Here is a 13,849-nt window from a genome sequence, read left to right as displayed (position 1 = left end):
TAAGACTTCTTTAATTACACACTCGCGCACCCGCCACCTCTCAGGTCACTCAAGTGGACATACTATGCTGGCTGATAGCGGCCCCCCTCCCACTTTAAGTATGCTTCACCGCGTAACTAAAATGTACTGCGGCGAAGAAGCCGTACATTTGTATTGAGTGAATAAACAAGTGGTTTTTACAACTGTAAGAAATAAACGCGCACCATGCATCAGTCTACCACACGGAAGAGCGTCGCAATATACGGTAGCTGATTCACACAGGCCGTGTAGCCTACTTATCAGTTGTAAAGGGTATTATGGGTAATCCAAAATTTCAGACACACATATGTGTTCATGTTTACGTTCGCACTCCTTGCGTAATAAGACTCCCAGAACTTCCACAATAGAAAGTAATTTACAACACACAAACGCAAAGAACACTATATGTCTCGTGTTCAACGCGGCCGTCATGCAAATGACATATAGCGCGGAAAAACGTGAACATGCTATGCGTTAGCGTCGTAAACTTCATACTAGGCAAGGAGCTAGCACACCACAATCCCGCGACAGCCGCTAATGAGACCAAGACGGGAGCACATGTCTGTGAACGCGCAAACCCTAAGCCACTCTGCTCCTCCGCCACCCCCGCTGCACGACTGCATCAATCGTTTCAAGCACAGCACACTAAACACACATTCAGCGCTGAACAGTGGGCGGTCGACGCAGTTGCATTTACATGACTTGCAGCGAGCAGCACATGCCTCGATGTCCGTTAAGCAAAGTCGGACAGGGCGACGCCACATCGCGGTTTGCAGAACTTCGCTGCCGAGGCGCTAGGCCACTTCGATATGGTGGCTAGATAACTTCGATATTTCAATTGTCACCACCGCCGGGTTCTCAAGAAAGCACGGGTCACACAACGCAGATTCTGTAGTGCTCATCGAGGCCAAAGCCGCATTGCCGCACCGCCACTACTCACGGCTTTCCGCCAAGTAACACAGAACCTACAACCAACACACAAGCAACGCACGCATGATTTCATGAGCAATGTTGAACAACGCGCGGTCCAGAGAACGATCACGCCGAGGACGAACACGCCACGGCGTCGCTCGGCGCCAGCATCGCGCCTTCTCAAAAATCCCTAAATGATGCTGTCCCTAGGCACCTAGGATCAGGTCACGTGAGGGATATTTTCTCGGGCCGCCGGGGGCCGTTAATCAAGGTTGTATTGCGCGCTCTGCAGTTCTAATTCGAAAAGGTCGACGACGACGCATCCCCCTGCGCTCAGGGAAAGTTGAGAAACTACATTCCCGACCTTTCTCCACTTTAGAACTGGAAGCTTGAAGGGAAGGGTCGAAAGTTTTGTGGGTGACAGTGCGCAATCACAGAGTTATCTGTACTTGCCGAAAATTCGGCGTAGGGGGTGTTCCAAATCACAGAGTTATCTGTACTTGCCGAAAATTCGGCGTAGCGGGTGTTCCAAAGCTCTCGCTCCTTGAGTTGCCGAAATTTACTGACATACCAATTGTCCCCGCACCCAGTAGAGACCAGTAAATTTATTTTATACCTCCGCGTGATAGCACGAAAAAATAAATGCTGTTTTTCTTTATTCTTTTTACTTTTACCTTGTGCACTCGGGTATATCTGCTAGCTCCACGTAGCAACCAAAACAAAATCAGAATAGGAATATAACGACCCAGAATAACAGCCGGGCAGATAATGTTCCACTCGACGTCGGTGAAGGAAATGTTGAGGTTCAGTCGATGTCGCGAGGTCACAGTGCAAGGCGAGACGGCGACATTTGTTACAGGGTGTTACCATTTATTAACAAGACGGAATCGCATGCGATCAGGAAATTGATTTTGAAATTGAAATTGAAATTTGGAAGGAATGCGAGCATACTTTCTCATTTCGATCCAGTTTCTTATGTAGCCAGGGTCTTCCTTCTAAGGGCCGTCCACGTACTTCACTACAACGCAACAAATAATTTTGGCTTACCTGAGGATCTTTAATGTGAGCTTAAATCCACCGTGTGTCCCAGCTAACGAAGACCAAGCTGTTAAACGAAACAAAGTATGTATTTAAAAGACACGGTGCAAGATACAATTATAAGACCTATGGCTTTAAGGTCGTCCCACCTCTGACGACTTAACACCATGAGTCTAACTGTATCTTGCACTGTATTTCTGTTGTTGTTTTTTTTTCTTTCAGCCGCTCGGCTAACGTTATCTAGGACGCCCTATATAAGTTAACGAGCATTTTCACATTCAAAACCTATTGAAATGCGGCTGCCGCCGCAGGGGTCCAACCCTCGACCACGGGCTGAACAGCATAACGTCATAGCCACTCACGGGGAATGTATAAATCAACAAGCGTGAGCAAAGAAAAAAAGAAAGAAAGAAAGAAGATATCTAGGATTATAATTCGTAGTTTCGAATCCTGCATGGTGCTTGAGCTCCGGCTTTTTCTTTACGCGTTTCCACAGCGCTCGCGCGGACCGGTAGCACAAAATAACATGACGCGATGGCCAAACGATCTAACAAGAGCAAATGCAGTTTGAAGGTCGCCTTACTGTGCCAGCGTGATCGTTTTTGGCCAGAGATAATCACTGCTATTTAGTTTTCCAATTAAGGAATAACTTATACTGTATTACCGCGAGGTTTACCCGTGCTTGTTCTTTCTTTTTTTTTGAGTTCCTTAGAATGTCGTGGGAAGAGCTTATTGCCCAAAGCGCGCTTAGGTTAAGTGATACACTCAATTCAGTAGTCAAAGTGCAGGGGCTCTTGAAACAGCGAGGGGCTTATATTACCGTTAACAGTGTGACGTTCCGTGCAAAAGCAAGCAAGTTCAAGATTTTCCAACATTCGGTTTTGCGTTACTCGACGGCATAGTTACCATTCGTACTTGTTAAAGGTGTAGTGGTGCACCCGAACTGCATCCTTGTGTAGTAACGACAGAGACACCGTTGCGAAGCGATGCAAAGTGAAAAGCAAGAGTTATGAAGTCTAGGGTTTGACGAAAACTCGTCTGGCGAGGAAATAACATGGCTGAATAAACGTACACTCGCCAACTGAAAAAATTCAAAACACGGATTGACGTTTCGGCGCCCAATACGTGTGCCTTGTTCACAATGAGCGAATGCATGGTGGTCTTTATTATATATGCGTCGGAAGACGTAATGCGCTTGCGTACAACTCAGGGAGGGGTCCCCGTGTCCGGTTTATCGTGTTAGTAGTAGATTGTATGCAGAATGATTCAAGGAGCAATCGGGATGATAATTTTTTTTTCTCTCTCTTTCGATGATAGAAGCCGAATTCCAGTTAATACTGTGTCCAGTTTTTTCGTGGTGCTCTGCCAGGGCGCTGGAGACCGTGTGTCCTTTGGCTACATCATTGCGATGCTGCTGTAGCCTTCTTTTAAAGTTCCCCGTCTCGCCTACGTAGCACGCATGGCAGTCCTGGCAAGGAATTTTGTAGATGACGCCCGGAAATTTTTCTTTTTCGAGGCGGTCTTTCACTCGGACGAGTTGTTGTTTTAGCTTGCTTGAAGGGACGTGGCAGATTTGTACATCATAATCTTTGAAAATTCTTGACCAGTGAACGTGCTTGCGGTCCCGAGTGGGGAGAAGGAAGAAGAGAACGACGCTCAGTTGATAAACCAGCTGACCGCTCTTGCGCTCACCTTCGCGATACAAAGTAAACGGTCCCCTTCATCCGTAAGGGTTACAAACGGTCTCCTTCGCGCGCAACAATATATATATATATATATATATATATATATATAGTATTTTGAGATTATAACGGCTACCTATCCGGTTTCAGCAACGTCACGTGTCCGTAGAATTAGATGACAGCAGCACGTTTATAGATAGATAGATAGATAGATAGATAGATAGATAGATAGATAGATAGATAGATAGATAGATAGATAGATAGATAGATAGATAGATAGATAGATAGATAGATAGATAGATAGATAGATAGATAGATAGATAGATAGATAGATAGATAGATAGATAGATAGATAGATAGATAGATAGATAGATAGATAGATAGATAGATAGATAGATAGATAGATAGATAGATAGATAGATAGATAGATAGATAGATAGTGCGGCGCATGGTGGTGTCCACAGATGACTACAGTACTACAGATTATGGTTCATGTCACGGCATGATGAGTATTTTCGTTGATGCTGTAGCACTCGTCGGTCTCAGCTATAGCAGTCACCTAGTTTGGGTCAGGAATCACATTGGTCAATATGTTTGCGCAAATTGTGCGATCAAGTGTTCTGGCGAGTAACCTTGGCATGTTTTTTTTCCTTCCCCAATATTCGCAGTCATGGCACGCGCTGCGCCGGTGAAGTCTCTGCCAAGAGAGACAACGGAGTGTGCGGCGTCGGCGTCGCTTACGATTCTAAAGTGGCTGGTAAGCTCGCTGTGTTTTGCGTGCGTGCGTGCGTGCGTGCTTGCTTGCTTGCTTGCTTGCTTGCTTGCTTGCTTGCTTGCTTGCTTGCTTTAGGCGGCGTTGTCAACACACATTCGCCGGACAACTTAACTTTCTGGGAGTTAGCCTGAACTCTCCGTGATTCCGCGAATATTCGCGTGTAGGGGTTGGCCTACAAGTGACCGAGTAGGTTCCAAAACGTCGGGTTACTTCCGTAGACGTTCTCAATTTTACTCAAAGTATAATTGGTGTTTAAATTTGTACTTTAATTCAATTTCTCGCTTGACCAACCAGACAGATTCCTGCTATATGTCTACGTTTAAAGTTTTTTTCTTTTACTCGACTCCCTTGTTACGCGCAGTCTTGGGTGTAGCTAATCAATGTGAAATAAATGTCAACGACGTTACTCATGGTCAATTAATATATTAAAGGTGTTTCTCTGCTAAGCGGTCAATAGCCAATTCGTTGCCTCACCTCACTACCCCCTCCGTAGGAGGGGGTAGTGAGGGGGTAGTGAGGGGGTAATGAGGGGGTAGTGAGGTGATCACGTGGGGCACAGGGGCAGGAGAACAGGCGTTCCACGTTCGCGTAGCGGCAGAGACAATTAGCGCAGCGTGAGCCAAAATGGGGACGGTATAGAAGGAGTCGCGCTAAGGTGGTAAGTGTATTTAAGCTCTCTGACTCTCGGCGTACTGTGTGTTTATGAGGTAATTAACCGGGGTAGGATGCAGGTATGTATAGTGGCTGAATTGAGTGTCGTAATTTGACGTAATGTTGGCCTGCTTTATGACTCTATCACTATATTTTGAAGTTATTGTATGTATCCTCTTGTACTTATGACTTTATTATTTTTGTATTCGCTCCCCTCATATGTAACGCATCACTAGAACCCTCTTTTTTTTTTCGAAGTATAATGAATTGATGACGGTATGTCTGCTACGCTCGCGTGCAGGCATCCGTATGCTGGACCAGCCATACATGACGGACCTGATCGAGGCAAACTCTATGGGCCACGAGCCCAACTTGATTGACATCTACAGCGCTTCCTGGGGACCCACCGACGACGGGAAGACCGTCGACGGACCCCGCAATGCCACCATGAGGGCGATTGTCCGCGGCGTGAACGAGGTATTATACTTCTACGCTCAAGCACCGTGGAACGAATAGACAGCTTGGAAAGCACTGGGAAAGTGCAGGAAGCGGAACACGCTCATTCAAACACATTATATAGTCGGTGACAACTTAAGAATTACAAGCAAGCTCCACCGACAATAACGCCGTGCCCTTGACCTCTTAAAGAGAGCCGAGCATGCTAGACTCCTATCGTGGCTTTAATAAATTTGCTCTACTCCTGCAAATGCTAGGATAATTGGAAAATAAAAGCTAGTTGTTTCAAGCTAAAATGTTACCTCTCGCTGAACAGTGATATTAGGATCCTCTATCAAATTTGTCTAAACGTTGAGGTTTCGTCTTGAAACTAATCCCTCAGAAACCGAGCTATACAGAGCAAACAGAGGTTTGAAACGCGCTGAACCACCAGATGAATCTAATTGACTTGCAATTCTACGTCAATTTTGTTTGGGTTGGATAGCATGAATAAACCTGTTAATTATTAGGCTGTCACCGACAACCGAGATTAACACAACGTCAGTTTAGACTGGTATTTATGACTTTATTTGCGTGTATGTATGTTGAGAAATGCGCTATGTTACTACATCTCTTTATCATGAGCGAGGAGGCACGTGAAATAGGCACAGGGAAGGAGGAGCACGATATTACTATTTTCACTTCTATAAATACTACTAACCTGATTAAAAATGTATTTGTAGATGCCTAAGAAAGCAATTTCTCGGTTTCCGACGATTTATGTGAGCACCTCTTCCGGTGCAAAGCCTTCTGTCTCGCTTCCACCCAGAAAACAGTACTCAAGGTTCGCCACATAAAGACTGCGGCAGAAATAACTTGCAGTGGCGAGTTCATGTCACTCATGTACACAGTGTTGCTGAGGCTTTTGCTTTTCAATCAATGCATAATGTGCACGTGAAGAACTTGCTCCAGCAAGGTGCAGATACTACGCGCCCTTGTTGCCGGTCATCCAGCATTCACTCAACGAATGGTGGCTTTTGCAGCCGACGTATTTGTGCACACATTAGCGTCCTCCTCTTTGTGTGTGTGTGTGGGTGGGGGGGGGGGGGTCATACATATGACACACAAGAGCTCTCAGACAAGATGACCATGAACTAAAGCAAAAGCCACGTATAACGTGCTGTTGGTTGTAAAATTTTGCATTATGTGGCATCTCGGAGACACCTATGACAAACAGACGGCTTCAGACAAGTTGCTTCATGAAGCAGTGCCAATATTATTTATTTATTCAAAAGAACCTTACAGGCCCTATGGCAGAGCATAAAGTAAGGGGGGCATATTAAACAGTAAAGGTATAAAGTACAAATTTCCAACAGGATCAGTGCTATAAAAAAGATTACTGTGTTACACAATATTGAAGGCACTAGGAATACAAAGCAATATCTGAAGGCACACGAACACTTGTTACTGTTAACAGAGCAAAGGAAAACCGTTTGTGAAAATGATATACAACATGGCAAAAATGCACGATAACATACACTAGATTGGTTACTCGTGAACGGAATTAAATGGGAAAAGCATGAGTAACTGAGAGCGGAACGTGTCGGGATTAGATATGGAGGCTATGTTATCGGGGAGGTCATTCCAGAGACAAATGGCACGTGGTAGTGCAGATGAATTAAATGCATTTGTTTTACCGTATATGCGCATGAAACTGAACTGATTATGTAATCTGCGTGAAAAAGAGTGGGGTGTTTGTAGTTGTAACCGGGTTCGTTTATTAGTGTAAATATATTTGTGGAATAAGCAGAGAAGAGCGATGTTGCGGCGGATATCTAAAGGCGGCAACAGTAGGTCTAACACCTACAGTAAGTATAGGTTGCTATCTCAAGCACAATTTTTTTCACCTCTTACGCGAAAAAATCCCGTGGGCGTTGCTGCGCACTGCAGGGCCGCCACGGCCTGGGCAACATCTACGTGTGGGCGTCGGGCGACGGCGGGGAGGACGACGACTGTAACTGCGACGGATACGCGGCCTCCATGTGGACCGTGTCCATCAATTCGGCCATCAATGACGGCGAGAACGCGCACTACGACGAGTCCTGCTCGTCGACCCTGGCGTCCACCTTCAGCAACGGCGCCAAGGACCCGCACACTGGCGTGGTACGCCCCCTTATGCCGCGTTCTCCGCCCGTGGCTGTCGCCTTCACTGCTAGGCCTCGTCCCTAGCTATACCGGTTACGTTCCGTGCCTGTTGGCGAGAAGATATGTGAGATTAAATTTGGGTTGCCGCCCTGACGCCGGTCTGTGAGGCGGATAATCCTCTAAGCCGAATGGAGTGCTCTTTAATTGTCAATGTATTGAAGTGACACTCGGTTGTTTAGCACAGGTTGAACCGGTACTCGAATAATCGGACTTTGTTTTTCTTGCTTTTTGCTATTGTCATTTGATTAGGTTCTTAGCGGCAAACTGAACACACATAACAGACTGGGGCACATTTCGTTGCGATGAAATGCCTTATGAATTATCCTAGTCGTCACACTGCTGCGCTATTGCCTGCTCGTATGCTAACCATAATTAAGAGTGTAATATCCTTCTATTTTGTAAAACGTAACAATCAGAATGAAGATTCTGGTTGCGTCTCACGTAGGATACTGTAAGTTCACTTTTTTGGATAGCGCGACATCTTTCTCGGTGAATTTAGTTTTGCGAAAACCCACAAGCTGAAGGATTATTCGTGAAAGGGAGAAGTTGGCATTCACCGGTCCATAGCATAAAGCTTCACGCCATAGCCTCATGTTTGCCCATTTATCCTGTCGTGCACAATGTTTCTTTGAGCACAGGGTGCTTAACTAAAGTACAGCATTTAGGTGCACTCTGTGGGTTAAATCCAAAAAGAAAAAAAAAGCAAAGGCAGAGCTTCCTTCTAAAGCGTGAACGACTGCTGCCACGCAGGCCACGACTGACCTGTACGGGAAATGCACCAAGACGCACTCTGGGACATCAGCAGCCGCACCCGAAGCCGCCGGTGTGTTCGCCCTCGCGCTGGAAGCAAAGTAAGACATCCGAGCAGTTTGATACTTTTTTATTAATTCATCTGTTAACATGACAAACCTATTGCTGGATCATAATTAATTTTCGGATATAGTGCTACGATTGCAGATAACATCCGGCCAAGAAAACAATTACTTTGCAGAATACGCACGTATATAAAAAGCTGTATAAAAAACCATATGTCCTTAAGATAAGAGAGAAAAGTGAAATTCAGAAAGGTCTTCAGGAGCATACAGGATCATAACCGAATTTTGAATTATACAGGTTTGGTATTACTTAATCTCGTTAGATACTGACAACCCTCGAAAATAGAATTATCGATGGAAGGATTACACGTAAGATAGCAGCGTTCATGATAGCCGCGAAGCAACTGGCACTACACATCATTTACGCATTAAATGGTCGGTATGTTCACGTTCAACAGATGAATCATGCCAAAACAATTATTTGCTTCCGCACACTTCATGCCAGATTTGAAGCTAAAAAAAAGGCATTTAAGTTATCCCAAGTTACATCTTCGAGTGTCGCCGAAATTTTTGTTGTTCCATGTGCATCGCGCTTCAAACAACAGTACAGAATTCGCAAAAAAATACGGATCAGTTCTTGGAACTAGCCAGCAGCCCCCAGCTCACTAAAGAACACGCACAAAAATATGTTGAGTAAACACTTACTGTATCAATCACTGAAGATCACACAAAATCCAACGCAAGGAATACCGCTATAGCGTTTGAGTGGATACCAGGACACCGCAATATTCCTGGTAACACTGCATGGGATGCAACAGCGAAACGGGTGTGTAATAACGAAGAGACATTAAATCTCTTTCCAACAAGAAGCTGGCCTGCTGCTGAAGCAGATTTCCTGTCGCCTCAGCGTAAAGACCTGGTTTGCTCAGCAGGCATGGTTGGACCGAGACGTTCTTTATTGAACGAAGTATTAAAATGTCAATCCCGTAAAATTTTAGGGATAGCAGAAAATTTTAGACTCGTGCACCGTATGCCGCTTGATACAGCAGCACATACACGGCACTACGAAACGCGTTGCCAATTCAAGGTGTGTTTGTGAAGAAAATGTGCAGCTCTTCCACCACGGGTGTCTAAGAGCCTGAACTGTGTGTTCTGACGGATAATTTCAAGTAAACTCCTATCCATTTATAGATACACATGTTTGTACATGTTTGTACATGTTTGCGCGTGTTCTTGTACTAATAAATTAAATGACTTCATCGACTCTTGCGCACAACTTTGTGTGTTCGGCTGTTCGATTGTATACAGTGTGTTTCGCAGTTTTTAGTGATTTCATTTCGCCTGTCATGTTACTTGTAGATAGCCGCTTCAAGAGTGTTGATCACTTCAAGCCGCCATCTTTCTGTGGCGGCCTTGCCATACGTGACTCCTCTATGCGCTTTTGCCGGTGTGAACATACGTACAACATTGAAACGCGTTACGCAAACAGCACAGCTGGAGGAAGATGGACGCATCAGGATTACGAGAAGTAGGCGCCGGTGGGGAAAACTGGGACGGGCACTCGTAGCGTAATGTGGATGTCGATGATAGTGATTACTATTATTATTATTATTATTATTATTATTATTATTGTTGTTGTTGTTGTTGTTGTTGTTGTGGTGGTGATGATGATGATGATGATGATGGTGGTGGTGATGATGATGATGATGACTGCGGATGATGATCGTGACGTAAGACGCTGAGCTTCGCTCTGTTCGCAGCCCCGAGCTGACCTGGCGAGACATCCAGCACCTGACCGTGCTCACCTCGAAGCGCAACTCGCTGTACGACAGCAAGAACCGCTTCCACTGGAAGATGAACGGCGTCGGGCTCGAGTTCAACCACCTGTTCGGCTTCGGCGTGCTGGACGCCGGCGCCATGGTGGCACTCGCCAAGATATGGAAGACGGTGCCCGCGAGATTCCACTGCGAGGCCGGGTCGTACGTTAAGACCAGGTGCGTACTGTGGAGGAAAACGAATGCAGGCGCGAAACGGCGCCCGATGTGACACGCGACGCGTCTGAAAGATGGCTGCTCCATTTGTTGGAACCTGCGGGAACCTGCTGGAAAATTGCTGAATGCTGTTGCAGGCGCGACAGGTCGTGCTTCCGATTGCGTGCAGAGAGAACGAGAGAGAGAGATAGAGAGAGAGAGAAATAGAAGAGAGGAAAGGCGTGGATGTTAACCAGGCGTACGTCCGTTTTGCTACCCTGCACTGGGGGAAGGGGTATGGGAACGAATAGAGGGAGAGAGAAGATAGAGAGAGCACAGTTTCGCGCACATTTGAAGGTTCGTACCGAGTCAACGAGAGAGAAAATATGGGAAAGGCTAGGAGGTTAACTTGACAAATATAACAGCGCTAACACAGGCAACCTCAAAGGAACAAGGACGAGACGCAGCGCTTGTGTCTCGTCCTCGTCTCTTTGTGGTTTCATGTGTTAGCGCTGTTATATTTGTCAAATCAAGTATCAACCGACTCGCCCAGAAAGAAGTTTTAATACCAGGAGGTTAACCACAGAAAGTCTTGTTTGCGGCAGAAAGAGAAAAAAAAAAGAACAATCTCAAAAGTATTTGGAAGCGAGAAAGCTGGCTACGCAGAAAGTGATCTAGTGCTCTGGCCACCTTTAGCGCATATGTTCCTTTTGGCCGCTGTCCTAACATATCTCGGTCCGGCAATGGCCGTCTGTTCAGTAGCGCTAGCTCATTCAAACGCATGAGGGTTGGGCTAAGCAAGCGGAGTGAGGTGACTCAGCACTATATTCCGTTTCATACACAGCAGGCAACACTGCGCAAGCTACGCCAGTAGGGCGGCCGTAGAAGTATCACTTCGCACGTTTCGCTGTGCAGTTGTTTTTCACCTGCCATGCTTTCATATATTACGGCTACAATATGTGGACTAAGAGTTACATCGCGTCGCGTATTATTTTTTTACCTTAGTGCTTCGAGTGGGCGAAGCACTGAATTTTGGTTGCGAGCCCCAAGTAAGTGCGCTGTGGCCGCTGATCCCCGGAAACGCCACTCCGTTCGTCCTGTGATATGGATGTTCACTTATGTGAGGCTTTCCACGTAAGAATTACATCATATTTTACGACATAAACGTGAGGGACTTAGGATGAAGTTTTAGCTAACGACAAGCTCACTATTTCCCAGTTCAAGTACATGTAAAACGCGGAAATGCTTCTATGGGACAACCGCTGGGCCTATTTTAATTAAATGTGTTGCATTTGAGAGAGCAAGACGAGTTGTAGTGACTGTAGGAAGCAGAATATTGGTTTAAAGCCTGTAAGTTTTTTTAAAAGACATTTTGAGAACTGAACAAGAAGAAACGAAGTTAACCGAGGGGCCTGATTTTTAAGAAAGGGGGTTAACCGAGGGGCCCAATTTTTATTAGTCATATCATAAGAAGTCAACAAGCACTAGCACCAAGGATAACAAAGGGGAAATCAATTGTGCTTAATAAATGAAATAAAGAAACGGTAAATTATTGGAAATGAAAGTGGATGAAAAAACAACCTGCCGCAGGCGGGAAATGATCCCACAACCTTCGCATGCGAAGGTTGGGGGATCGTTCCCCACTCAGTTTGTCATGCAGCATTGAACGTGTAATATGTGCAAATTAAATGTACACCCTTGCAATTCTTCTTTATGATATCGCGCTAGCGTTGACCGCACGCGTCAACGATCATCTATCGGCGAGGGGCACCCCTGAAGCGAACTGGCCAGCGGAACACATTCGAAATGGGAATCAGCTTGGGCGCCCGCGCATCCTGTCGCCGATACCGCCGCTTCTCGCCGTTACACGGCCGCTACGCACCGTGTGGTTGACGCTCGCGCGATGTTGCTTAAAGAAAAGTACAATGGTGTGCGTGTATAATTGGCTTTTCGCTGAAGTCCAACCGGGGCATATGATGCCGATCAATGGGCAGCTTTATTGCAGCCTCACTTTGGCAGGTATAGTCACCATGATCAGAGGGTACAGACTTGGGGAGCTGAACACTTACCCGCGGTGTTCGTCTCATCTCCTTTTGTGTGCGTGTGCCCCAAGACACACTGAAGGGTAACCTCTTGACGACAACATCACGCGTTCGGCAGTTTCTTGCTCACATATCGACGCACCTCCATGCTCTCTATTGCATCGGAATGTATTTTTGTTGTCTTCCGTATAAGGTAGTGAAGAAGCGCGACGTCTAGAATATGATGAAGTGAAGTCAGTTTAAGACTGAGCGAGTAAGCGCGACTTTATAGATGTGTCATTGTTCATCCATACATCGTTAATGTCGTTCATTCTCCACTGTAAAGGGTTTGTCTCTTCTTAAGCTTGTGACTAACGAAAAATCGAGCCTCTCGGATCCCCTTATTTTCGCTCATTGTAGATGAATTCTAGTCTAGAAAGTTCTAGAAATTCTAGAAAGTTCAAGTCGGCGAGAATTACCCCTGTCTTGCGCTAGGGGAAATTGGACATCCGAGCGATCTCCAAGTTGCGCCGTACGCATGAGAGGGGTAATTGGAGATCGCTGAAACAAGAGGTTTTCGTCCTGCACTGGACATGATTATGATGATGATGATGCTGATTATGATGATGATGATGATGATGATTGGAGTGAGTAAATGTGTTCCTGAATTTCCTAAATTCTCTGAAGGCTGAATTGTCTAAATGCGGAGCTCGCGCTCCGAGCAACTTCCACATGCTTCCCGTTTTTCTCTAATGCACAGCGAGTTCAAGGCTAACGAGAGCCTAAAGATCTACCTGGACACGGATTCGTGCGCCGGTACGGACACCGAGGTGAACTACGTCGAGCACGTGCAAGCCGTGATCACCCTCAATGCCACGCGCCGCGGAGACGTCAAGCTCTTCATGGTCTCCGCATCTGGAACGCGGTAAGAACCGGACAGCGCGCTACTCCCACCCCCCAACCACCCCTTCCCGACTGTCTTCAGCAGCCGTTGCACGCGCACCCTCTAGTCAACATGAATGCGGTCCCGAAGCTGAGCTGGAAACAGATACGAAGGAGAGAGGAGCGCAGTTTGGGAGGTTCCTGTGAAGCTTTGTGAAACAGGTTACTGGTCGCCTATCTCAGTGTCGCTAGGAGAATCGTGGAAAGGAAGCTACGGTCGAGGGTGGCAGAAGGGGTTCGGACTGACGGAATCCGGGGCTAATTGAACATTTCTTAATGAGGGTCTTCGTACAGCCGCTTTAGTAGGCGTAAGTGTAAACACGTTCTTGGTGTCAGGAGAAATTCATGCCTGACTCGCCAGTGAGTAAGGTGGTAGAGAGAAAGG

The 13,849-nt window shown here is 46.1% G+C and overlaps 1 protein-coding gene across 1 annotated transcript in view; it reads left to right on the top strand.

Moving 5' to 3' along the window:
- The window catches only part of LOC140214432 (neuroendocrine convertase 2-like), a 247,389-nt gene that overhangs the window by 221,422 nt on the left and 12,118 nt on the right, over positions 1-13,849 (top strand). The window contains exons 7-12 of the mRNA XM_072285794.1: positions 4,319-4,407; positions 5,378-5,553; positions 7,462-7,674; positions 8,467-8,567; positions 10,292-10,525; positions 13,283-13,447. Coding sequence (XP_072141895.1) covers positions 4,319-4,407; positions 5,378-5,553; positions 7,462-7,674; positions 8,467-8,567; positions 10,292-10,525; positions 13,283-13,447 — 978 coding nt within the window. The remainder of the gene's footprint in view (positions 1-4,318; positions 4,408-5,377; positions 5,554-7,461; positions 7,675-8,466; positions 8,568-10,291; positions 10,526-13,282; positions 13,448-13,849) is intronic.

The sequence above is a fragment of the Dermacentor andersoni genome, unplaced genomic scaffold, assembly GCF_023375885.2.
Source record: "Dermacentor andersoni unplaced genomic scaffold, qqDerAnde1_hic_scaffold ctg00000044.1, whole genome shotgun sequence".
NCBI lineage: Eukaryota > Metazoa > Arthropoda > Arachnida > Ixodida > Ixodidae > Dermacentor > Dermacentor andersoni.
Note: the sequence above shows the minus strand (reverse complement) of the source record. Positions and strands in the feature narration are given on the sequence as shown.